This window comes from Phyllobates terribilis, unplaced genomic scaffold (genome assembly GCF_046119375.1).
Source record: "Phyllobates terribilis strain yellow unplaced genomic scaffold, ASM4611937v1 Scaffold_4__5_contigs__length_816908805, whole genome shotgun sequence".
In the NCBI taxonomy this organism is placed as follows: Eukaryota; Metazoa; Chordata; class Amphibia; order Anura; family Dendrobatidae; genus Phyllobates; species Phyllobates terribilis.
In genome coordinates, this window is record NW_027362764.1 from 604,674,826 (window position 1) to 604,700,668 (window position 25,843).

Below are 25,843 nucleotides of genomic sequence, written 5' to 3' on the forward strand. Positions count from 1 at the left end.
TTTCACATGTGGCTCTAAAAGGTGTTTCCCAGGGGCCAGCATTTTGCCACCTTTTGAGAGTGGGATTCAGCCGTCCCCTGAGCTGGTTGTTAATCTGACTGCTGGCTCTGAGAACATGTAAAATGCTGGTTCCCTGCATTTGATTATACTCATGTCTCAAAGACGGTATAAAAAAATGACATCATGGGGGGATATTGTAGGAGAACAGTTAGGAGGGTGAGTGTGATGGGGCACTTTATAGAGTCAGGGCATTGTGGGGGGGACAGTAGAGAGATGCCAGCATGGCAGATATTGTAAAGGAACCTTTGGGGGTAGGGGAAATGTGAGGGGCTTTGTATAGAGATTGGACAGTGTGTTAGGGACAGCATGGAAAAATGGCAGCTAGGGGGGAGATAGTGACGGGACAGTATGGGGGGAAGAGTGGGAGGAACCACAATAAGGCAGAGAGACTAGGAGGGGGCAATGTGGGAGGACAGTATATAGGGTCAGCATAATGGGAAGTGTGAAGAGGGAGCACAGTATTGACACTGGGCAGTGTGTGCAGACACAGTGTGTGATAGTGTAGAAAGAGTGCACCATGGGGGGTCAATGTGAGGGCACAATATGGATGGGAGAAGATGCAGGCGGAGGGGGCACATTATAGAGACTGGGCAATATAGGGTGGACTCAGTGTAAGAGCACAGTATAGAGGGGGAGCAATGTGAAGAAGGGACCCACTATGGAGAGGGGCTGCATGAGGCAGACAGTGTGTTAGTTATAGCTAATAAGGGCGGACAGAGACAATGTTTTATAGGAGAGGACAGTGTGGAGGCCATTTAGTATATGAGGGACAGTGTGACCGTCATATTTTGTGCAGTGAACTCAGTAAGGTGAAATCAATTATTCCGGGGCACAGCGTTGGGCAGATAATTTTTATTCAGGGACATTACAATAATACTGTTATTTTTAATGGCATTGTGTCGGGATGTGCTGCAGAAGATCAGAGAAGATGAAAATCTGCAGAGAGGAGCTGTGAATGTGAAAAGTCATCATTGCATCTGGACAAAATGGAGACCAAAAAAAAAAAGCACAAGTATAATCAGAGAAAATGTCATCGATAAGTTATGCTATGTGTGCTACTGCCTGTGTATAATCAGTACTGTGGTCTCTGCAGGGCTGTGGAGTCTGAGTCGGTGTCCATTTTGGTAGAGTCGGAGTCAGTATAAAATGGACCAACTCCAACTCCTAAAATATATAATAAATTGGGTACAGTAATTCAATGCAGTTTGTGGGGAATATTTTTTTTCATAAGAATTTGGGAGAGTTATGAAATGTCCTATACATGTCTGTCCTATTCCTGATCTAAGGGTCTGGACTTTTAGCTGAGATGAATCGGTGCTACAGTAAATTTATCACTTAAACATGAGCCATATATGAGGGAGTTGGTAAACCAAACCTCCGACTCCAACTCCACTGGGTCTCTTTATGGTCCAAAGTTAGATGCTGATTTTAACAGCTCCTAGTGTCTCCTTACCTTTGTTAAGGACATACTGAAAGTTGTAAGTTCATGCAATACAAATAGAGTTCAGCTGATTTGCATTTGATAGCGGTACTAAGCTTGGTGATGTGTTCATGTATTGATTATGCTTCTGGTGATGTATTTATGTACTGTTATTGGTTCTTATCCTGTACACATGTAGCAATCCATGAGTAGTCAAATAGCATGGCTATGTTAATCCAATATTGTGCTATCATGCTGTCTGACATGTGAAGGCTAAGTACAATGGTTTTCTATCTTAGGAGCATTAATTATAGAAATTAAGCACTATAGCATTACAAATCCTAGTGGCGTAGAATATACTCACTTTCAGGATTCGACTGTGCTTGCTGATTCCAGCGGTCATGACATGACTACTCATATGCTATTTCCATACTTGGGATATATGTCCTTTTCAGGCGGATTCTGCCTGGATCTTGCCTGAAAAAAGTGCTAAAAAGCACAACAAAGAATGAACATAATCAACAGCAATGTCAAAACAACTGGCTGTGCATATGTTCCATCTGTTGTCACTTATTTTAACTGCTTTAGGTTTAGCTGGGATGTGGTTAAAAGAAGTAATGTGTGTATTCTTTGGACGGCTTCTGCTTGGAAGCCACTCTCTATTTTAAGTTTACATGACAAAAAGAAGACGCCGCAAAAACGAATGAGAAAATGCATATGAAGATGCTTTAAAAAAAACACTGCCACCGTCCTTAGAAAACTCTGTGGGTACACACGTGTCTAAAATATATCATGTGCACATACCCTTAGGGTCACGTGCCAACGAGCGTCTCTTCCTGCTTCTTAGTTGAAGCGGGCAGCAAGACTACGTCTTGGTGCCCGCCTCTAACAGGCCGAAAATTATGTTCGACACTATAATGCGTCCCTGTCTGCTTTATTATAGTCTACCCCCGTCAACGCATGCCACCTAATCGCTTTTTGTGTGACTTTGGACTCCCAACCAAGCCACTAAACATATGCTAAAATGCAATGTGAACATAGCCTAAGTCTTTGTTTGCATAAAAACTGACATTTGGAAGTTATACTATGCTTATGTTTGATTGTACAGTGTAATTGATTATAATTGCTACTTTATTATTTTTATTATTCTGTGGCAGTTCATATTGGTGTGTTTTCCGCAGAGCTGATTAACAGAAAACATGTTTTGAACACGTAAGATACTGCTTCATACTTATGATTACTGTGATTTTCTCCTTACCAAAAAAGGGGAAATCTAGAAATAATCTATACGTTTATGATCTTAACATCTGTGCAGCAGTAGTTTTCTGTCATGCATGAACGCATTAAATGAGTCTTCAATACAGTATATAAAAGGTCTGTTTCAGAGGCTTTACTTTCTTGCCTTAAATTCCTGTCGAATTGGTTCTGAAATTCCTTTAATATGAGGTTAAGTATTTAGGAAAGGTAATTTTTGCGGAATACATTGCAACACAAGCCCAAATTAGGTTTTATATAAATAGCTATAGGATAAAGCAATAAAAGGACAGCATGGTGTGTTTTCCAGGAATGACTTAGAATGTGCTGATGTCTAAAAATGCTTTTTTCCATATAATGTTACTGATGAGTCTGTTAAGGTTGACTGCGGCTCTGCTATTTAACCCTGAAATAGAATATACTTTAAGGCTATTGCCATTTCAGACCTTTATGGCATATCCACAGAATTTGCCATAAATGTTACAAGATGAAAATACCCATTTTAAATGTGTGTAAAATAGTAAATTATACTACTTATATTGTTATGCTTCTATTATAGCAGGTGCCCCTATCTTTAACACCCGGTCCCAGGTTTGACAGTTCCACTTTTGGCCTTGTGCTGACAGAAGACCTTTATAACATATTTTTCATATTCAGTTGGACAAACGTGGTAATAGGCGCTATAGAGCAGAATAAAACTAATATTTTATTCATTTATTCAAATATTTGGCACCTAAACCGTTTTTTTTCAAGTCCAAGTGGACTTGTCCAGAGAGATTTCACTGGTGGCGTGTACTTCTTCCACTTTCTGATGCTGATCAATTATACGCAGGCAGCAACCCACTGGGGAAAGAAGAACATTGCCCCTACAATAGCCTAGAACAGGCTCCGTGTGAGACATGTATTTACAAACAGTGCTGAGGTACAGCAGACCTGAGTATGATTAATAGCTTTCATCTCCAGCAGTCAGTGTAGGGGGAGGGAATGTACTGCAGAAGTTTGGTCTATTGACAACCACATCTAGTATCGCTCCTCAAATTCAAATGAGCTTTATTTGCAGGACCAAATACACATTAGCCAAAGCAAATATAGTGCTGCCAACTCTGCTGTACTGCCCCTCCCCCCACAGTGACTGCTGAAGGTGAAAGCTGTTAATCACACTGTGGTCTGCTTTTCTGTGGCACATCTGTGTCACCCTGGCCTGGATGCCACAAGTATAATAAAGCTGTGTCTGAGAGCAAGGGGGAGGTTCTCTGGTCAGGGGAACATTAGCATGCAATACCTCCTGTCACTGGCCAGTAGGGGGAGCAGGCTGCCCCTATAAAAGCTGGAACTGGGGGCAGGGTTGGAGAGAACTGGACGACCTGTCTTAGGACTGAGAGGTCCCAGAGCAGAGAGTTGTATTGCACCCTAAGAGGAAGTGTGGCAGTAGGAGAGCCACAAGCCAGAGACAAGAGGCGAAGTGAGCCTGTCTTGGCAGACAAAGAACTCAATTTACCAGACTTTGGTGTCTGAGGCTGTGAGGATTCCACGTCCTGCAGCAGATAACCAGTCCGCAGGGGACTGTATGTTCCTTGGCCTAAGAAGCCCGGAGGCTCTGCCACAACAGAAGGGACCAGCAGAGCCGTACCAGGCCGGGAGTAGAAAGGGACCCACGTTGCAGGCCATACAGGCGAGAATACACGGTGAGCTCGGACCGTGGGCTGTTACCCTATCAGGAGGAGATAGCCAGAAGGAGCGCAGAGAGCACGGTAGGCCTACACCCTCTCCCTGACCAGGGCCAATTTCCCAATTGCTCTCAGACATCCAGGTCCCCTCCTAGCCGGGACTGTTTGTGGGTCAGTTCACCTGTTCTAGTAAAGACCCTGGACTGCAACCTGTTGTCTGCGTGCTCCTTGCTCCTCCAGCACTAACGGTACTGGGACGCCCTACACCATCACCCCCATCTTCCATTATACTGCCCTGGGGCCGCACTCTTCCCGTGGGGAGTCACACTATCCCAGCTGCATACATCATCAGCCCCAGCGGTCTGCCTTGCAGCGGCTGTTCCTAATAACCCAATCCACGGGTGGCGTAGTCGGACATCACTTAAAACTTATAAAGGGACTACCACTGGTCTGACCACCCTGAGCCACGGACCGGGTCGCCACTACTACTCCCATCGTTCCCCTATTGCCCGGATCCGAGTGCCCCACGGCCCAGGGGGCGAGTCACATCATCACTCTGAGGTGAGGACAGTACTCATTATTAAGGATGAACGGACCCCTGGAAGTTCGGGTTCTGGTACCCAAGCCAAACTTTAGTCCAGAGTTCTGTTCGGGTACCAGAACTGTACCCGAACTTGAACCCGAACCAGAACATTGATAACAATGGAGACCCGAACTTTGGATCTGGAAAAAATTCTCTCTCTCTGCAACGGACTTTCCCCGGAACTCCAAACTTTACAATGGAGTTTCGGGAGAAGTCTGTGTTCGGCGTTTAGCGCCGGACAATAACTGTCTGGGTCAAACCCTGAACTTTTAAGTTCGGGTTCGCTCTTCTCCAGTCATTATGTCTCACACTGAGCCTATTCTAAGCTATAGTGGGGATGTGCTCTTTTTTTCATTTGTACTTACCGTAGATTTAGGCTGCGTGCCCACTATGCATTTTTCAAGAGTTTTTACCGCTGAGTTTCCACAGCAAAAACGTTTGGTAATACGTGCCCCATGGTCCCCAATGATAATTCGCATGTGCTGTGCTGTGATTATCATTGCGGAAAAATCCGCAGCACGTCCATTAATTTTGCGGAAATGAGGCGTAATTGCCGCCATTGACTTGCATTGAATCGTATAATATCTGCATGACTACATGTGCACATGCGGATATTAAGCGATTCAATGCGCGGATTGTACCCGGGTCTGGAGAAGAGGAGACTCTCCTCCAGACCCGGGTACCATAGTACCTGTAGTTAAAAAAAGAATTAAAATAAAAAAAAACATTATACTCGCCTTCTCATGGCCCCCAGTCTCCTGTACGGTGTGTCCGGTGTCTTCGGCGGCTCACGGTGGTGTAAAAGGACCTTCCATGACGTCATTTAGTCATGTGATAGGTCACGCGACCACTGACGTCAGCGGTCGTGTGACCTGTCACATGGCTAAATGACATCATGGAAGGTCCTTTTACACCACCGTGAGCCGTCGAAGACATCGGAGAAGGAGACCGGGGGCCATCGGAAGGTGAGTATAATGTTTTATTTATTTTTTTTCACCATTTTATACTTTTTTTTACTTATGATGCTGCATTTGCAGCATCGTAGCTTGGTCACATTATATAAATCCATGCTGGTTACATGGATTTATATAGTGGGACCAAGTTGTCAAGCACTTTTCCAAGTGATGCTAAAATCGCTTGGAAAAGCGCTTGATAACCCGCATGCAGATATGCATGCAAAAACGCTTCTACCTGGCAGGAAAAATGCATGTAAAATCTGCATGCGTTTTTCCTGCCAGGGAGATGCAGAAAACATCCGGAATATTTCTGCTTCGTGGGCACTTAGCCTTATGCTTTATGCTCTTGATTTACAGAGTTGGCACGACTATGAGGGGAGAGCTACTAGAAGTGTTTGTAATGAGGCTCCACTCTCAAGCACATGTCATCATTCTGTAGTGAAGAGAGCAGACTGTCAATACATGTCTCACTCTGAGCCTTTTCTAAGCTATAGTGGGGATGTGTTTTCTTTTTTTCCTCAGTTGTTTATGATTGGTCAGCCTCAGAAAGCTAAAGTACACACCCCAGGGAAAACTCTGGTAATGCCCATTAGGAAATTAAAACTGTTTAGTTGCCAAATACTTTAATCTCTAATATCTCCGCAACAGAGGCAAAATAAAAAAAACATTTTATTATGCTCTGCAGCGCCTATTACATCGTGTGTCCAGTTCAACATGAAAAATTTGGTGAAATGCCCTCTTTAATGCAGGAGAGTACTTCATGTGTGGGACGTCAACATAAGTCAGCCTCTTTCCTTGTCAGGGATTATGCATAGACAGGTCAAATGATACATGCAATAATGTAGTAAATCAAACTAAAATGCTGTAAAAATAAGTGAGAATGGTTATCATTAATACTTGGTATTTTGTATATCTAAATTCTGCTTGTATGCAATATCTGCTATAGAAAAAAAAGTCTGAAACTCATCTAGACATGTGTAGGCAGCACGGTTCAAATCCCACCAAGGACGACATCTGCAAGGAGTTTGTATGTTCTCCCCGTGTTTGCGTGGGTTTTCTCTGGGTTCTCCGGTTTCCTCCCACACTACAAAGACATACCGATAGGGAATCTAGATTGTGAGCACCAATGCGAAAAAGTGCCCATAATGTCTGTAAAGCGCTGTGGAGTTAATGGCGCTATATAAGTGAGGAAAATAAATAAATAAAGCATTTACATGTGCATAAGGAGCCCCGACCAAGTATTGAGTGCATTTACTGAACATACATTTCAGTAAGCCAACATGTCGGATTTTAAAAACATTTTCCAAGCTGTTGTTATTAAGTATTCTAATTTACTGAGTTACCGTAATGACTTTTGTGTTTTCATTGGCTGTAAGCCATAATCATCAACATTAACAGAAATAAACACTTGAAATAGATCACTCTGTTTGTAATGACTCTATATAATATATGAGTTTCACTTTTTGTATTGAAGAACTGAAATAAATTAACTTTTTGATGATATTCTAATTTAGTGAGATGCACATGTAAGGGTATGTGCACACGATGCAGATTTGAAGCAGAAATTTCCTGAGAGTTTTTGCCTCTCCCTGGCAGAAAAAAACGCATGCGGATTTTACATGCGGTTTTTACATGCGTTTTTTTAAGCGTTTTTGTACATCAATGAATGCTTTTTGGAGCTAAAGAAAGTTATTTGGTGGGACATTGCTTAAACCCTTGGATTACCATAGAACTGGGGTGGGTATATTTGTTCATTTAAATGATTAAAGAATGTATCTGCTGTAATTCAAAGAAAATGTTTGCTCTGTGTCTGTGTGTTTTATTTAACTCTTTACTTTACTTTAATTAAGTTTGGTCATGCAAAGGTCTGATTGTCACCTTGTCATCACCAAACAAAAGAGCTGGGTGTCAGCTAGTCCCATTCACCCAGTCTTCATTAGTATTTCTATTCATGTAATTTATACGGCTGCTGTGAGCTGTTATTATGAGCCTGGGAAGGTGCCATTAGGCAAACATGGTCCCTGGCCATTAAATAACATTTTACAGCTGGTTCGTTAGCCGCTATGTCCCCCTGATCAGCACTCAGCAGCGCTTTGAACGCAGCATAATTTTGTTGCGTCCAAAACGCGGTGTTTTAATACTGCACTTTTGTTGTCGGTACATATGAATCCACCGCATATAATGACACTTCAATCGGTCAAAATCTGCAGCGGAAACTAGCGTGTCCGCTACAGAAACTGACATGCTGCGAGGGAGTTTGAGTATGTGGCCACGATCAGGAGCCGCTGTAGGTTTGACGCTGCGTGTTTATACAGCGGCAAACCTGCAGTGTCCAGATGTTACTGCATAGTGGATGGGATCTTTAGAAATTCCATGTCCACTATGCATGCATCTGAGGCTGTGAATTACCTGTGGACACTGACATGCAGAGCGTCTTTCAGGACCGCAGCATGTCAAATTCTCTTGCAGAGTCGCTAGTTTCCGGAACAGAAATTTGACCACTAGAAAGTATTGAATGCGGTAAATCCGCATGGTTCAGTGAACACATGTGGATTTACCTGCATTCAATAGAATGCAATGTTTTGGATAGAGAAAAAAATTGCTTCCAAAGCGCTGCTGTGTCTGAATTATGGGCACAAAGCCTAAAATAAAAAAAAAAATAAAAAAAAATAAAAAAAAAATGGCATCATTTTTATAACCAGCAGAGGTAAAGCCAATTGCTGGGGGCTGATATTAGTAGCAGAGGAAGGGGCCAATAGCCAACAATGTTCCCTGGCTATTAATATCAGCCCACAGCTGTTTTTTTAGCCTATACTGGCTTGATTACAGGAGGACCCCAGAAACAAATTGACGTAGGGTCCCCCTTTAAAATCTAACCAGCAAAGGCTAAACTAGACTGCTGCGGGCTGATATTAATAGCCAGGGATGGGGCCATGAATACTAGCCCCCTCCGCGGCTATTAATATCACCCCTCAGCAGTCCCAGAAACGGTGCATCCATAATCTGGCGCTTTGCCTCGCTCTTCCCACTGCCCTGTAGTGGTGGCAGTGGGGTTGTGGTTCACATCAGCCTTGTATTGGCGGCTGACGTGAAGCCCAGACGCCTGCATTACTAACCGCGTAGTAAAGTGGTCTGCACTTTTTCAATAAAAGACACGGCCAGAATAAAGTATTTTAATGAAATAAAACACACATGGTTCTACAATATTTTTTTTTATTACCCTCCGTCCGCGAAGCCCTCGATCGCCTGAAAAAAACGTAAACAAACACACAACCATATTCCTCACCTGTCCGCTGTCAACAACGCAGTCCACGATTACGCCGAGTGTCCCGCGGCGATCTGGGTCACTTCAACAGTGACATCAGCCATCATTGATGTCACTGCTGTAGAAGACAGGGGTTTTAAAATCACCACTGACAGGGGGTGTAAAATCACCCGTTGTCAGTGTACATTGCTGCAGGAGGTTACTGGGGTTGAACTTAACACCCTGGGAACATTCTTGCGGATGTTCCCAGGGTGAGCATCAGCTGATCGGTCACGTGACTATCAGCTAATCGCCGCCAGCACTGATTAGCTGACAGTCATGTGACTATCAGCTGTTCAGGGTCAGCAGCGATCAGCTGATGGTCACGTGACCATCAGCTGATCAGTGACGTCACTGCAGGTCCTGGCAGCTCGGTACACTGCGGGGCGCGAGCCCGCATTCTCCAGTGTACCGCTGGCCGCCGGAGAGACAGCATTGTTGCCGGGGACCAAGAGAACACCTGGGGCCGCCGGACAGGTGAGTATAAAGGTTTATTTTTTTTCTTTTTACTTTTTTTTTTTTTTTTTTTTTTTTACAACCGTGGGCTGGGAAGAGCAAACTGCTGCTCCTCACATCCATGTCGATCCCGCTGTTATCAGCGGAAACGTCGGTCGGATGAGAGGAGTAGTAGTCTCCTCTCCCGACCCGGGTACCACCCGCACCGCGATTCCGGTGCAATTTCTAATGTCTCACCTCTCCATGGGCCAAGCCAGGCCTCATCTGAACTGGGAAAGTGTAATGTGTGTGTGTGGCACCCCAAGGGTCTGGTTGCCACAGTGGCATTGCTTCCCTCAAAAGAGGTAATGCCATACCTGGAAGCAAGCAGGAGTTCTTTTAGCCAGGTACACAATACATGCAACACTTCCTGGCTCTAGACCAGCAAGGGGGGGACCCTCCCCTTGGCAACTGGATCTGGAGGCGAGGGTAGTTTAGCTTCGTGTCAGGAGTTGAGTTTAGGACATCGAGGAGAGAGGAGCTAGGGACTGGAGCTGAGGAAGCTCGTCCTAGCTGGACTACACAAAGAACCGGACACCGGAGTCCCAGGCTGTGGGACCCTTCAGGCCCAGCAGCAGATACCGCAGGGCAGGAGATTGCAGGTCTCAGTAGCACAGAGGGACCAGTACCACCATGGAGGAGCGAAGCATCCACAAGGCCCGCGCTACCAGCCATACGGGTGAGCACCGCACGTTACACCCAGGGACGTGGGCTACAACGCAGCTACAAGCAGGGAAGCCAAAGAGTATAGTAAGAACGGCAGGCCTACAACTACACCTGGCAAGGAGGACTCTATGCTTGCTTCCAGGCTGACCGGACTCTTATCACTAGCCAGTACTCCAGTCCAGGCCTGTCTAAAGTGTCATCAGTAAAGACCCTGGGACTGCATCACACTGACTCCGTGTTTATTATTGACTTCCTGCACAATAACCACCATCATCCACACACACTGCCCTGAAGCTACACTCTTCCTGTGGGGAGTTATACCATCCTTGCTGCCAAACCATCAGGTTCAGAGGACTGTTCTGCAGCGGCGGCCTCATTAGCCGCACTCCACAGGTGGCGTAGTCGGACATTATATCGCCTACATATATATTACCCTTGGATTGACCGCCCTGGGTCACGGACCGGGTCACTGCCACTGTGACTACAACCCCCAGTATCTACCTGCCCGGCTCCGGGTACCCCACGGCCCAGGGGGCGCGTCATGTGCCCTTTTGCTTTTTTGTAGTATACATTGTGGTGTTTGGCCCCTCCAGGACTTGGCACCCTTACCCATCTTACCTGCCTAAGATTTTAATTACATGCGAGCTACAACTGGTTACCTTTTGGCTTCAGTGATAGTGACCATCCATATTTAGGTACATCTTGAAGTGGTTGTATGGCTTTTGCAGTTTTTGATTAAAAAAAGTTAACTAAGTACCTTACGTTTTTAATATTTACTGCAATATTGGAGTCCATGTATTCATTAATCGCAGTGTGCTGACACATAATGTATGTAAATATTTGTTTATTGGCTACACTGCATATTTGTGAAACAGTACATTAATTTACAGACCCTATTTTTTGCTCTTTAGTGCTTGTACTATTATATTTATTCTGCTTTTCACTTTATAACCTCCCTTAAAATATTGTTTTTGTAAACATTAATGCTCTATCTGACAATACAAGTGGTGTATGGCTCCCAAAACTTTTGTTCTTGTCTCCGTCAAAAGTCTGGTTGTGTTCCCCTTCTTTCTTACATTGACCCCTTTCCCTACATAGTTCCCTCTCCTGGGAATACTGTGACAGGGCAAGTTCAGTTTACATTTTGGGGTTTATTTTCCATGTTTACAGGGTCAGTGCAATCCTGGACCAATTACTGGGTTACATTATTTTATAACCAGCTTTTTGACTCCCATGATATCTGATGATTATATTTCTGCACTTTTATTGGTAAATGGCAACTTTTGCAATTCGGCCTATTACATACCGATGTAGAGTTATGAATCTCCGTACCAGCACTTTATATTTACCTTTTTGTTATATTCCTTCCACAAATACGGTAACCAGAGGAAGTAACTGGCATGATTGATACAATTATATCATCCTAGTTTTCCTATTTTATTACATTCTCTTTTGTTTCTTTGTTTTAGTTTGCGGATATTGTTGATTATTCTTCTGATGATCCACCTGATGAATCTACGGTTTCTGCTACCAGGGCAGATAGGTTAGTAGGCGATGAAAATAGTATGCAGTACGGTGGGAAATCAGCAAGTGACTGGTTGAAAACTGCACAGGTTATGCTCCAAACACCAAAAAAGAAAGCAGATGTTAACTCTAAAACTCCAGAGGACTCTGCCAAGAAGAAAAAACGTTTCCTTAGGTAGGTTTTTCTTTTGCAAATATCCAATTTTCATGTATGAGTATTGTGAGAAATGTAGATCATTGAGATATGCATTAGTCTATACTACTGAGTTAATATGATTGATATACAATAGTTATTTTTTTATTAATGTAGCATCAATTTATTGCTGACTTATTGCTGCTTTTTTTCTGAAGGCAAAACCTGCTCTTTTGGCAATAAAGAAATGGCTCACAAAAAGCAGGTTTTCCTGCCTTTTTGTTGTGTTTTTGCTGCATTTTTCAGGATCCCAAAGTTCAGTTTTGCTTGCACCCTGCAAGCAGGAACAATACAAGGTGTTAAGCCACCAATGCAGGACGTATGTGAAACCTTAAGGCTGCGTGCCTACAATCCGTATTAGCGTTTTGGACAGCGTTGTACAGTAGAAGCACAGTGGATGGGATTTATGGAAATCCCATGCCCACTGTGCTTCCATTTGACGCTGCGTAAACTGACCGGCGATGCGACTTTACGAGCTGCAGCTTGTCATTTTCTGCTGCGGAGACTCTGGTGTCCCCAACAGAAATTTCCACAATAGAATGTGTAGGGTGCGGTAACTGCGCATGTGGTCAATGAAAACATGCGGATTTACCTGCGTGATCGAACGCAGCGCTTTGGACGCAGTCAAAATACTCTGCATCCAAAGGGCTGTACAGCCTGTTCGTAGGCACATATCCTTAAACATTTTTGATAAAAAGGCCAATTTGATCAAATTATATAGGGGAAAATGTTTTTTATGTCTGAAAAAATTGACTATACTGAACAAAAAAGCTGGATTCACAAATGAAACTCGGCTGTGAACTGAGGTTACATGAGTTCATGAAAAAATACACAATTGAAAACATAGAAACAAGTTGAATTGGTTGGGCATTGTTTACGTATCACATTGTTAGGGTATTGAATTCCTAGACCATTGTTCACTTTCAGAAATTTGATAGGGCATTGAATTGGTCAGGCATTGTTTACTTTAAGGCTGTGTGCCCACTATGCGTTTTTTAAGCGTTTCGTCAGCTGCAATTCCGCCGCAGAAACGCTTAAAAAACGCTTGGTAGAAGGTCTGCTATGTTCTCCAATGATAATTCGCATGTGCTGTGGAAATTTCTGCTGCGGATTATCATTGCAGAAAAATCCGCAGCACTACCAATTATTTTGCGGAATCGCAATGTTTTTGCCGCCATTGACTTGCACTGAATCACTTAATATCCGCATGACTACATGTGCACATGCGGATATTAAGCGATTCAATGTGCGGATGGTACCCGGGTCTGAAGAAGAGGAGACTCTCATCCAGACCTGGGTACCATAGTACCTGTAAAAAAAAAGAAAAAAAAATTTAAATAAAAAAACATTATACTCACCTTCTGAAGGAGATCGAGGGCCATCAGAAGGTGGGTATAATGTTTTTTTTTGTTTTTTTTTTTACCGTTTTTATTCTTTTTTTTTAACTAAATTGGTCACACTATATAAAATCCATGCCGGCTGCATGGATTTATATTGTGTGACCAAGTTGTCAAGCACTTTTCCAAGTGATGCTAATATCACTTGGAAAGCGCTTGACAATCCGCATGCAGAAACGCATGTGCAAAACGCGTGACAAACGCTTGTCCCTGGCAGGAAAAACACATGTAAAATCCGCATGCGTTTTTTCTGCCAGGGAGATGCAGAAACGCTCAGGAAAATTCTGGAGCATTTCTGCATCGTGGGCACATAGCCTAATACATTGGTCAGGCATTCTTTACTGTAATACAATGGTCAGGCATTCTTTACTGTAATACAATGGTCAGGCATGGTTTACTTTCACATATATCACTAATTTAATTAAACTGTGCTAACATCCATGCTCATGTGAGGACACCAAGACATCATGGTTTAAACTTGGAAAAATCACAAAAATAAATGGGTTTCACATCCAGCTGTACCTGCCTGCATTTTTTTTCACCAAAATCGCTGCAAAAACTCATAACAGCATTTTTTTGCTGAGTTTTTGCAATTACTTATTAATTGCTTTCTATGGGTGAAATAAATGCTGCAAAAGTGCTGAAAGAAGTGACATTCTGCAGCTTCAAAATTACAGCAGTTTTCCAATTCAGTCAGGAAACAAAACAAACGTGTATGAGATTTCTGAAATCTCAGCTTTTTCCTGGTACTATAAAAAAAAAAGAAGTTTTTAATTTGCATAAAAATGTGCAGCAAAAGAAACCTCAGCAAAAGCGTATCATGTGAACATAACTTTATTGTACATCTGCAGTAAGCTTCCACACCTCTCACTAGTGGTAACTGCACACAGCCATCATTTTATCTGGTCTATGTAGGGAACTTGGCGTTATGTTTCATAAAACCTGTGCTCAGCTATAAAGATGTAGAATTACTAAAATAATCAACAGTTAATTTTGGTCCAAAAAGCAACAGGATCATATAAAGAGTTACACTTTAAGGAAAAACAAAACAAAACGTGCTGTTTTGTCTCTTTTCATGAAATATTCTGCAAAGCTTGAAATATTTAATGTGCTATTCAGTTTACAGTGTAAAATGAAACTTCATATGTTTTCTATTTTATTTTTCTTATTTCCTTATGCATAATGGACCATGACGTTTTCAGCAAATATATCCCAGCATATTCTCAAATTATAGGTCAGGGTTGTCTCTGCTTGAGACAACACAGGGATGGTTCACACGATAGAGTACTTGTCTTTTCTGAGGACCACTATTAACTTTGAGTCTCTCATTTAATGTACTTTTCTGTGCCCAATACATTATAAATTTAATTTAGGGGACTCCAACTAAAATGGGGTCCAGGGTCACATTTATATGAATTCTGTTTGGGCGAGTGGCGCATTGTTTAATTCAGACTGCAACTACACAGCGACTTTTGGCTGGGACAGTCCCTCACATTACACCCTGAATACAGATACAGGAAGCTGCGAATGGGACGTACTTGGACGTTCCAACATGAGAACGATCCAAGAAACAAGGCCAAGTCAACCTGTCATTGGCTACAGCAGAACAAAGTGAAGGTTCTGGAGTGGCCATCTCAGTCTCCTGACCTCAATATCATTGAGCCACTCTGGGGAGATCTCAAGCGCGCAGTTCATGCTAGACAGCCCAGGAATTTACAGGAACTGGAGGCTTTTTGCCAAGAAGAATGGGCCGCTTTACCATCTGAGAAAATAAAGAACCTCATCCACTACTGCCACAAAAGACTTCAAGCTGTAATTGATGTAAAAGGGGGCAATACACAGTATTAAGAAATGGGGTATGTGAACTTTTGATCAGGGTCATTTGGATGTCATTAAGATTTAAATAGAGAAAACACAGTAGTTTGACAATAAATGGCTTCACCCAACCAATAACCATGAGTGGAGAAAAAGTTTTTTGTTATCATTCATATTCTCTGAAACAAGGCCAAGAATGGAAAAATTCTGCCGGGGTATGTAAACTTTTGAGCACAACTGTGTGTTACCACACCATTAATAGCTACTGTAATTAGTCACTGTGCAACCCATTATTCAAAATATAAATTGAAAAGCCAGCATTGTGCCCCCCATTTAGGCACTTTTTCCCCCTGAAAAATATAACTCAATTAGACATTGTGCCTCTACCCCCAATTAATTGTTATACCATGTCCTCTCTCCCACCCTACCTCCAATTCGTTACAATAACATGAACTCTCCACCCCCAAATTCATTACAATTACATGTCCTTCCTCTGACCCCCACCCCAGCCACTTAATTTTCTTCTCCACTGTGTTTAAAACAAAAAATAAGGGAAACACTTAATCTTTCCAGAGGACCCCATGGAGTGCCGCTGGCCGAGGACCTGCTAAATGACACAGCTGGCACAATGACATCTTCGCACTGGCTGAGATTTCGAGACCATGCCAGGCAGGAAGCCGGCAATGGCTTCCTGCAACTACTCTGCCACTTGCTATTGCTGGCAGCTGAGTTCCTGCAGTGCTCCCTGCCCGGCAATGGAGAAGAATATAATAAGGTCAATCTGGCGATGGGCTTCCCCAGAGAAATGGTTGCCAGGCACTAGCCCAGATTGCCCTCATTATTATCCGGCCCTAACTAAGGTCTAAGTATCAATATGTCCAAAGTTGACTGTCTAAGTGACTTGTGATTAGATTGTTGTTTCTTTGCTCTAAAGAGAGGTTTTATCCCAGAGACCACAAACCAGCTACAAGTACCCATACCTGTTCTTCTTAGGAACAGTGTGTGACCAGACGACAGTGGTCATGTCATCTCAAGTGGCCTTTCCTTTGCTGCCATTGTGGATGTAATGGCTACATTGCTAGAACACAGTACTAAGACATGTAATTACAGTGCACCATGTAGCATATCTCCAAGGTCAGTGTGTCAGTTGGGGAATTGGCTGCAGATACTGAACTACAATTTTGTATGTAGTTTACTAACATTTCCTGGACAGAAAATGAGCAGAAAACTTTAACAATTATGTGCATGCACTGCAACATAAAAGCTGCTTCCCTTTTTTTCTAGGTATGCTGAGCATTCATTTTTATATATTCGATGCAGGGCCCAACTTATGGTGCAGCCTCTTAATGTGATAGACTGAGTCAGTCAACAGGAGGATGAGTACTGCATGGTCAGAACAACTCCTGCTGTACATGTGCCACACGGGAGAGAGGGTGCCTGCAAGGGAGAGCCAACCAATAGGTTCAATACAAAAAACATGAGATTTTGCCACTGGCCATTTCCTCCCTTGATGTCTGGACATCAGCAGTCACATAAATGGATTTGCAGCACGGTGGCTCAGTGGTTAGCACTGTCGCCTCGCAGCTTGGTGCTTACGTGTTCAAATCCCACCAAGGACAATATCTGCTAGGCGTTTGTATGTTCTCCCCGGGTTTGTATGGGTTTCGTCCTACACTTCAAACACCTACTGATAGGGAATTTAGATTGTGAGCTTCAACAGGGACAGTGGTTATTATTTTTTTCTTATTAAAATCCATTGATTTCATAGTGCTGGAAAGGGTTACAAAATTACATATATAAATTACAATGAATAAGCTAACAATGACAAACTGGTACAGAATGGCAGAGGACCCTGCCCTCGAGGGCTTACAATCTACTGTGATTATGATGTCTGTAAAGCGCTGCAGAATACAATGCTGTTATGTAAGTGAGTTAAATAGTAATAAATCATACCAGGAGCTGACAGTCTAAGGCTATGTGCCCACGATGCAGAAATGCTCAGGATTTTTTCTTGAGCGTTTCTGCATCTCCCTGGCAGAAAAAACGCATGCGGATTGTACATGCGTTTTTCCTACCAGGGACAAGCGGATGTGAAGCGTTCTTCACTTGCATTTCTGCATGCGGGTTGACAAGCGCTTTCCAAGCGATTTTAGCACCACTTGGAAAGTGCTTGACAACTTGGTCACACTATATAAATCCATGCAAACAGCATGGATTTATATAGTGTGACCCGAGAGAATGGTAAAAAATAAAAAATAAATCTATACTTACCTTCCGATGGCCCCCGGAGTCTTGCTGCGCTCCTGTGCTGGCTGCCGGCAGATCGCGGTGCCCTGTACTGAAGGACCTGCTGTCACATGACTGTGACGTCACCGCAGGTCCTTCAGTCCTGCGCGATCTCTCGGCAAGCACAGGGAAGGAGTCCGGGGGCCGTCGGAAGGTGAATATAATCTTTATTTTTTATTTTATTCTTTTTTTTACAGGTTCTATGGTACCTGGGTGTGGAGGAGGGTCTCCTGTCCTCCAGACCCGGGTACCATCCGCACATTAGAACGCATGGAATGTGAATCTGCAGATGCAGTGATGCGCTTTTCATGCGTTCTAATGAAAGTCAATGGCAAAATTAATGGACATGCTGCGGATTTTTGAGCGCAGCATAAACGCTGCGGAAAAATCCGCAGCATGGGCATTGACATTGCGGCTTGTCATTGGGGACCATGGGGGATGGATTACCAAGCGTTTCCGCTGCTTAAATTCCGCAGCATAAACGCTTGGAAAACGCATAGTGGGCACACAGCCTTATTCTGTTTAAGCAACTTACAGTCAAATGAGCAAACCCTCAGTAATGTAGCACTGTGGCGATACATGATAGTACAGGGAAAAAAATGAAAAACTTCCTGCACCACATGACTGCTACTAGGGATCAGAATATAAGTTCTCTCATTTATTGTAATACAACTATTGGTAAACCGTTTTTGGCCTCTGAATAACCCCTTTTAAGAAGCTTGAAAAGCTTGAAAGAAGATACTATTATAGGGCGCAGCATAAACAATTTCTTTAGATAGAATTTAATAATGTGTTTTGACTTGGTGGCTATAAAAAACCCTCTGGATGACTTAAAAAAAAGCTCTGAAATTTTATATATTTTTTTTATTCTGGACCCTGATACTGTTGAAGTGCAACAAATAAACAGATTTTAAATAACCTGGAAAAAAAACAGTGATTGGTTGCAGCAGTCATGTGTTGTAGATGTGAAGTTAACACTACTTCCCTCTTAAGGCCACGGCCCCACTATCAGTATTCGGTCAGTATTTTTTCTCAGGAGTGGGAGCCAAAACCAGGAGTGGGTGATAAATGCAGAATTGGTGACTTGTTTCTATTATACCTTTTCTCTGATTGTGCCTCACCTGGTTTTGTCTCCCACTCCTGAGAAAAAATACTGACTGAATACTGACCAAATACAGATAGTGGGGCCAGGGCCTAACACAGACAGTCTGAGAGCAGAGGTGTCGTTACAGCAATATTTTATATTCTACATCATTAGCTGCCTTTTCCCCATTATTTTTCTAAAAACGGACAACCCCTCTAAATAACGTGCAAAAAAAGCGCTGATATGAACTAATGAGCAAGCATAATAGATGCGAAGTATTGTATAAGCAAATATTACTGATTAAAGGGAATCTGTTAGCAGGTTTTTGCCACAATCTGAGAACAGTATAATGTAGTAAGAGAGACCCTGATTTCAGCAAAGTGTCACTTACTGGGCTGTTGTTGTAATTTTTATGATGATGATGGAGGATGGAGTGTCAGCAGACACTTCCACCGCCATCATTCTTCCTCTGCGTCTGGAGTCTCAGCGCAGTGGGCGCGATAACGTCATTACAGGGCGCCCACTGCTCTGAGATGTCTGGTGCTTCACCCTGCACGCTGAAGAGACTGGAGCATCGGCTGGAACCAGGAGAGGTGAGTACTATATTGTTTTATTTTAAATCAGTGACCGGTGGCCATAATACAGTATGGGGGGTGCATTATATTGTGTGGAGGACCATGCGGGGTGCATTATTCTGTATGGAGGACCATGGGGGGGTGCATTATATTGTATGGAGGACCATGGGGTTACAATATATTGTATGAAGGACCGTGGGGTGTGAGTTATATTGTATGCAGGACCATGGGATGTGCATTATATTGTATGCAGGACCATGGGGTGTGCATTATATTGTATACAGGACCATGGGATGTGCATTATATTGTATGCAGGACCATGAGGTGTGCGTTATGTTCTATGGAGGACCGTGGGATGGGCAATACATTATATGGAGGACCATGGGGAGTGCATTATATTGTATGCAGGACCATGGGGTGTGCGTTATGTTCTATGGAGGACCGTGGGATGGGCAATGCATTATATGGAGGACCATGGGGAGTGCATTATATTGTATGCAGGACCATGGGGGGTGCATTATATTGTATGCAGGACCATGGGGGGTGCATTATATTGTATGCAGGACCATGGGGGATGCATTATATTATATGCAGGACCATGGGGGTGCATTATATTGTATACAGGACCATGGGGGGTGCATTATATTGTATGCAGGACCATGAGGTGTGCATTATATTCTATGGAGGATCATGGGGAGTGCATTATACTATATGGAAGATTATGGGGGGCGCATTATATTTTATAAGGTTTGTGTGGGTCCATTATACTGTATGGGGGTGCATTATACTGTATGTAGGCCCATTAATGTGCAAAGAGGGCTGTGTGTGGGTCACAGTTGGGGGATCATACTGTGTTAGGGTCACCATACTTGCCTTGGGAGTTGAGGTGGGGTATAGTAGGGTCCATTATACTGTGCATGTGGAGGAATTCACCATGGGGGTATCATACTGTGTTTGGGTGGGCACTTTTGTTTGCATAATACTTTATGGGGGCAATGAAAGAGGAATCTAGGACTTCAGAAGGAGGAAAATTACTATGGAAACTTGTGTGATATGCTCTTCTGTGAACCCGACAATTATTTATTTATTTATTTATTGAAGGGGGGGGGGGGGATTAGAACTTCTGCTATGGGGCCCCATGATTTCTATGTATGCCCCTGTTCAGAAGGGTTTCTCCTAGTAGTAGACCGCCCCTTTTATGAAATGTTTAAAGCGCTATATATATATATATATATATATATATATATATATATATATATATATATATATATATATATATATATATATATATATATATATATATATACATATATATATATTGATTGTTTATACTGACTTACTGATACCCGATTTTTTTTTTTGTCTCCTATTTCCTACTTCTGACCAAGTCAGTGTATCGTCTTGGCCTTTTTCTGGCCAGTATATGCTAGCGTACTGTATATGGCAACACAGCAGTCTGTGTTTTCCTATACCGATTGTTTGGGTGTTTTTTTTTTTAAATACAGTACAGACCAAAAGTTTGGACACACCTTCTGATTTAAAGATTTTTCTGTATTTTCATGACTATGTAAATTGTACATTCACACTGAAGGCATCAAAACTATGAATTAACACATGTGGAATTATATACTTAACAAAAAAGTGTGAAACAACTGAAAATATGTCTTATATTCTTGGTTCTTCAAAGTAGCCACCTTTTGCTTTGATGACTGCTTTGCACACTCTTGGCATTCTCTTGATGAGCTTCAAGAGGTAGTCACCGGAAATGGTTTTCACTTCACAGGTGTGCCCTGTCAGGTTTAATAAGTGGGATTTCTTGCCTTATAAATGGGGTTGGGACCATCAGTTGTGTTGTGCAGAAGTCAGGTGGATACACAGCTGATAGTCCTACTGAATAGACTGTTAGAATTTGTATTATGGCAAGAAAAAAGCAGCTAAGTAAAGAAAAACGAGTGGCCATCATTACTTTAAGAAATGAAGGTCTGTCAGTCTGAAAAATTGGGCAAACTTTGAAAGTGTCCCCAAGTGCAGTTGCAAAAACCATCAAGCGCTACAAAGAAACTGGCTCACATGAGGACCGCCCCAGGAAAGGAAGACCAAGAGTCACCTCTGCTTCTGAGGATAAGTTTATCCGAGTCACCAGCCTCAGAAATCGCAGGTTAACAGCAGCTCAGATTAGAGACCAGGTCAATGCCACACAGAGTTCTAGCAGCAGTCACATCTCTACAACAACTGTTAAGAGGAGACTTTGTGCAGCTGGCCTTCATGGTAAAATAGCTGCTAGGAAACCACTGCTAAGGACAGGCAACAAGCAGAAGAGACTTGTTTGGGCTAAAGAACACAAGGAATGGACATTAGACCAGTGGAAATCTGTGCTTTGATCTGATGAGTCCAAATTTGAGATCTTTAATTCCAACCACCGTGTCTTTGTGCGACGCAGAAAAGGTGAACAGATGGACTCTACATGCCTGGTTCCCACCGTGAAGCATGGAGGAGGAGGTGTGATGGTGTGGGGGTGCTTTGCTGGTGACACTGTTGGGGATTTATTCAAAATTGAAGGCATACTGAACCGGCATGGCTACCACAGCATCTTGCAGCGGCATGCTATTCCATCCGGTTTGCGTTTAGTTGGACCATCATTTATTTTTCAACAGGACAATGACCCCAAACACACCTCCAGGCTGTGTAAGGGCTATTTGACCAACAAGGAGAGTGATGGGGTGCTACGCCAGATGACCTGGCCTCCACAGTCACCAGACCTGACCCCAATCGAGATGGTTTGGGGTGAGCTGGACCGCAGAGTGAAGGCAAAAGGGCCAACAAGTGCTAAGCATCTCTGGGAACTCCTTCAAGATTGTTGGAAGACCATTTCCGGTGACTACCTCTTGAAGCTCATCAAGAGAATGCCAAGAGTGTGCAAAGCAGTCATCAAGGCAAAAGGTGGCTACTTTGAAGAACCTAGAATATAAGACATATTTTCAGTTGTTTCACACTTTTTCGTTAAGTATATAATTCCACATGTGATAATTCATAGTTTTGATGCCTTCAGTGTGAATGTACAATTTTCATAGTCATGAAAATACAGAAAAATCTTTAAATGAGAAGGTGTGTCCAAACTTTTGGTCTGTACTGTATTTCATGGGGCCCTATTGTGGACAGATTCGGCTGCAGTCATCAAGACTGTGGACTCTTGTCAGACATATACCTCATGAATGTGTATGCCTGACAAAAGAAGCAAGCGCAATATCCATTTTTAGTCTTAGTCATTAGTTTGGATGGAAACTGCTTTCTAGTCAGAACTCTGCGATATTTTAGGTCAGTGGGTAATAGATTATGTGGTCTACTTCTTAAAGGGAATCTGTAAGCAGGATTTTGCTATTTAATCTGACTGCATCATAATCTATGGACAGCGAGCCTGATTCCATCGATATGTCACTTGCTTAGCAGCTTGCTGCAGCTTCAATACAATTAGTGTTTTATCTGTGGGAGATTATCACTAGAAGACTAGGAATCACATGCAGACCAGACAGGCTAATCTGGAAAACCCCACACTCACCACTGATTGGCTGCTTGCTGACAGTGTAAATAGGAAGCTGCCAATCAGGGGTGAGGGTGGGGTTATACACAGCTCAGCATTCTGAGCACTGTTGCATCTACAACAGAGAAAACAGGGATTCTATCAAAACTAAACCAGCAACCCAGTAAGTGAGACGTGGCTGGAATCAGGCTCTCTGCCCCTATACATCATGCTGCTGTCAGATTATATAGCAGCGCCTGCTGACATTCCCTTTAACCAAGGAGTATGGTGCCAAAGGGTATGGCATACAATTCCACAGGTTTTCACTAATTAAAGTTGCCTATACATCTCGCAAAAATTTAAGAAAAGTGTGGTGTATACATACTACTAATTATTTACATTTCTATTTCTAACTCTCTCTGTGGTATAGGTATTACATACAAAACTGCTTTAAATAACAATTTTGAAGGTATTTTGTGAATGTTTTTGTTTGTTTTAGTAACCTGATTTGATATTTTTCTTCTTTTGGAAATCACTTACAGTCCATTGCTATTTCTGTTGCTGCTGACACTTGGCAGTCAGTGGACTTTGAATCATATGTCACTTTTTCTTAACAAAGTTTTTTTTTTCTCTTTTCCCGGGAAAATCACTAACTCCTCGTATTCCAGCATGGGAAGATGACCAATTTTGTTTTCAGCTGTTGATTAGTTTCTGATCTGGGTTGTTGGCTTGTATTCTCTTCAGCCGTCTGTTTTTCGCAACTTCTTAAATGCGAAACGATTTTGGAAAAAAATAAAACCGCTTCCATTGCTTAAGAGAAGGACATTAGAAGGGAGATAGCTAACATTTTTCTTCATTAGATCTCATTTCTTCACGTAAGGCCAGAAGGTGAAAGGGGGCCCAGGGAAAGACCTCTGTGGCCCTGTCATCACACCTGGCAGAGGGAAGGAAAGAGATGCAGGGGGACAGTGGAATTTTTTTTATAACATTACTGGTTCCTATGAAATTTTATGCAGTGTCTGGATGTCTAGATTTCAATGGTTGTTAGTTTGTTTTAATAAGCATTTAAGTAAAATAAGGGATTTACTAAGCTAAATGAGCCTGAATTGTGTTTCAGTTTGCATCAGAAAAATGGTGTGCATGCTTTGCATTAGATTTATTGTGTGGTTTTGGCACTTTTAGCCCCTTTCTTTGACAGTTATAAAAAGTGTCTAGAAAAGAGGGTATTTAAATAAATGGGGCATGGTTGAAATGTGCCAAAGTCGCGGAGTTTAATACCAGTCTTAAAGAGAACCTGTCTGCAGGATATTCAACTATCTAAAGGCATGAGTGGAAAGCCCCTTTAATGCATATAACATTCAGATCTTGTTGGGGGTATTTTGATTGGGAATTTTTGAGAAATCAGCCCTTGAAGTTTTAATGACAAGTGCATCTAGGCAGGCACTGCACTTCCCAATCTGCTGTGCTCTTTTCTGTTTCCCCGCCCATCACCAGCCACCGGTCTTTGATTGACATGTCACTCTTCACACAGTGACCTATCTCCCCTTGACCGAGAGAGTGCGCAAGGGGCATTTTTTTCCTTGAGTATGTCCCATCAGATGGGACTGTACATGCGCAATATGTCGCTGACGATGTTGCAGGAGCCAATCGGAGGTTGGTGGGTGGAGAAAAGGAAGAGCGCACTGCAAAGCTGGAAGTGCAGAGCCGGAAGTGCAGAGCCTGCCCCACTACACTCGCGATTAAAACTAAGGATGGATTTCTCACTAATGCCTCCACAAAATACTACAAGTAAGATATGATTGTAATAAGCATTTAATGGACTTTTAACTCATGCCTTTTAGTTAGGGGTCAAATAACCTGCGGACAGGTCCTCTTCAAGTACCCCAACTGATAGGTGACATAAGAAAAAAATTATATAACTTATTTAACACAAAATCTATCACACAGTGTGCATCACTTTCCTATGCTTGGTATATCTGCCTTCCTTTTCTAGTTTTGCGCCAGGGTCACATGAAGCAGTTGGCGTGCAGCTAGTACATTACTGAGGTGCGGTTGCGATGTGATGATTTGACAGTCACATTGGATGTCAGATGGATTATAGAAAAATGAGTTTAAATAAATAATTGTTGACGATTGTGCAGTTGGTAACAATACTTAATTTAAACTTCTTACCCTATAGTTGTTTTGACAGCTGCTTACATCAGCTGCTTCGTGTGACCTTACACTGAGGCTATGCAAACTTAGTAAGAGTAGTATAATCATAGTAATAGTAGATCTTTCCCATTGTTTCCTGGGCAGGAGGAAAACTAATGTCTGTTTTCTTTTGAACTGAATTTGTTATATTGCAGAAATGACAAATATCTAACAAAAATCAAGTTCATTAGGACTCCCACTGATCCTGAGAACCGGGATTTGGAGTTCCCCGTATGAACATTTTTAATTGAATCCCCTACAATGGACTAAAAGCATAATTATTTATGAATGAAAAGGTGTGTAAGATGCACAGGGATGGAGAGGGGGATGGTTTGGTACAGTGACAGTGAGTGGATGTGGCTACAAGGACAAGGTGCACACATTTCTGCCTGGATTCTGTTTGACAGTTTTCAAATTAAACAGTCATGTAACTTATTAATAACCAATAGTTGTTCTGTTTACACGGTGTATAATTGTTGTTACGCTAGGTTCATAACAATGGCAAGAGAATAACAGAGTCAAAACCAATGCTTATAATAATTGCTAATCTCTATTGTTTGTATGTTTTGAGGCTGTAAACTTCGGTCTCCTGTACTACCAGTATTGCTCTGCCTGAATTATGGGGACCACCACTAGAGCACATTTTTTTGATCATCTACCCTGCTGGGTTCTGGAACCCTTCATGATTGATAATCTTCTTTCTACTTTGTCCAATCTGATGCTCTCCATCGTCAGATCTTTATAGTAATGAGGTGCGATGAAGTCCTCACCTATAACTCACAATATTCTTGGCAGCTTTCTTTTCATTTACTTGAATTTTCTGGCTAATGCTCACTCTTCTACTTTGGGCATAC

The 25,843-nt window shown here is 42.5% G+C and overlaps 1 protein-coding gene across 2 annotated transcripts in view; it reads left to right on the top strand.

Annotated features, from left to right (window-relative positions):
• Positions 1–25,843, top strand: part of SPIDR (scaffold protein involved in DNA repair) — a 613,128-nt gene that overhangs the window by 136,069 nt on the left and 451,216 nt on the right. For both annotated transcript variants that reach the window (XM_073679274.1, XM_073679275.1), the window contains exon 7: positions 11,875–12,104. In XM_073679274.1, coding sequence (XP_073535375.1) covers positions 11,875–12,104 — 230 coding nt within the window. The remainder of the gene's footprint in view (positions 1–11,874; positions 12,105–25,843) is intronic.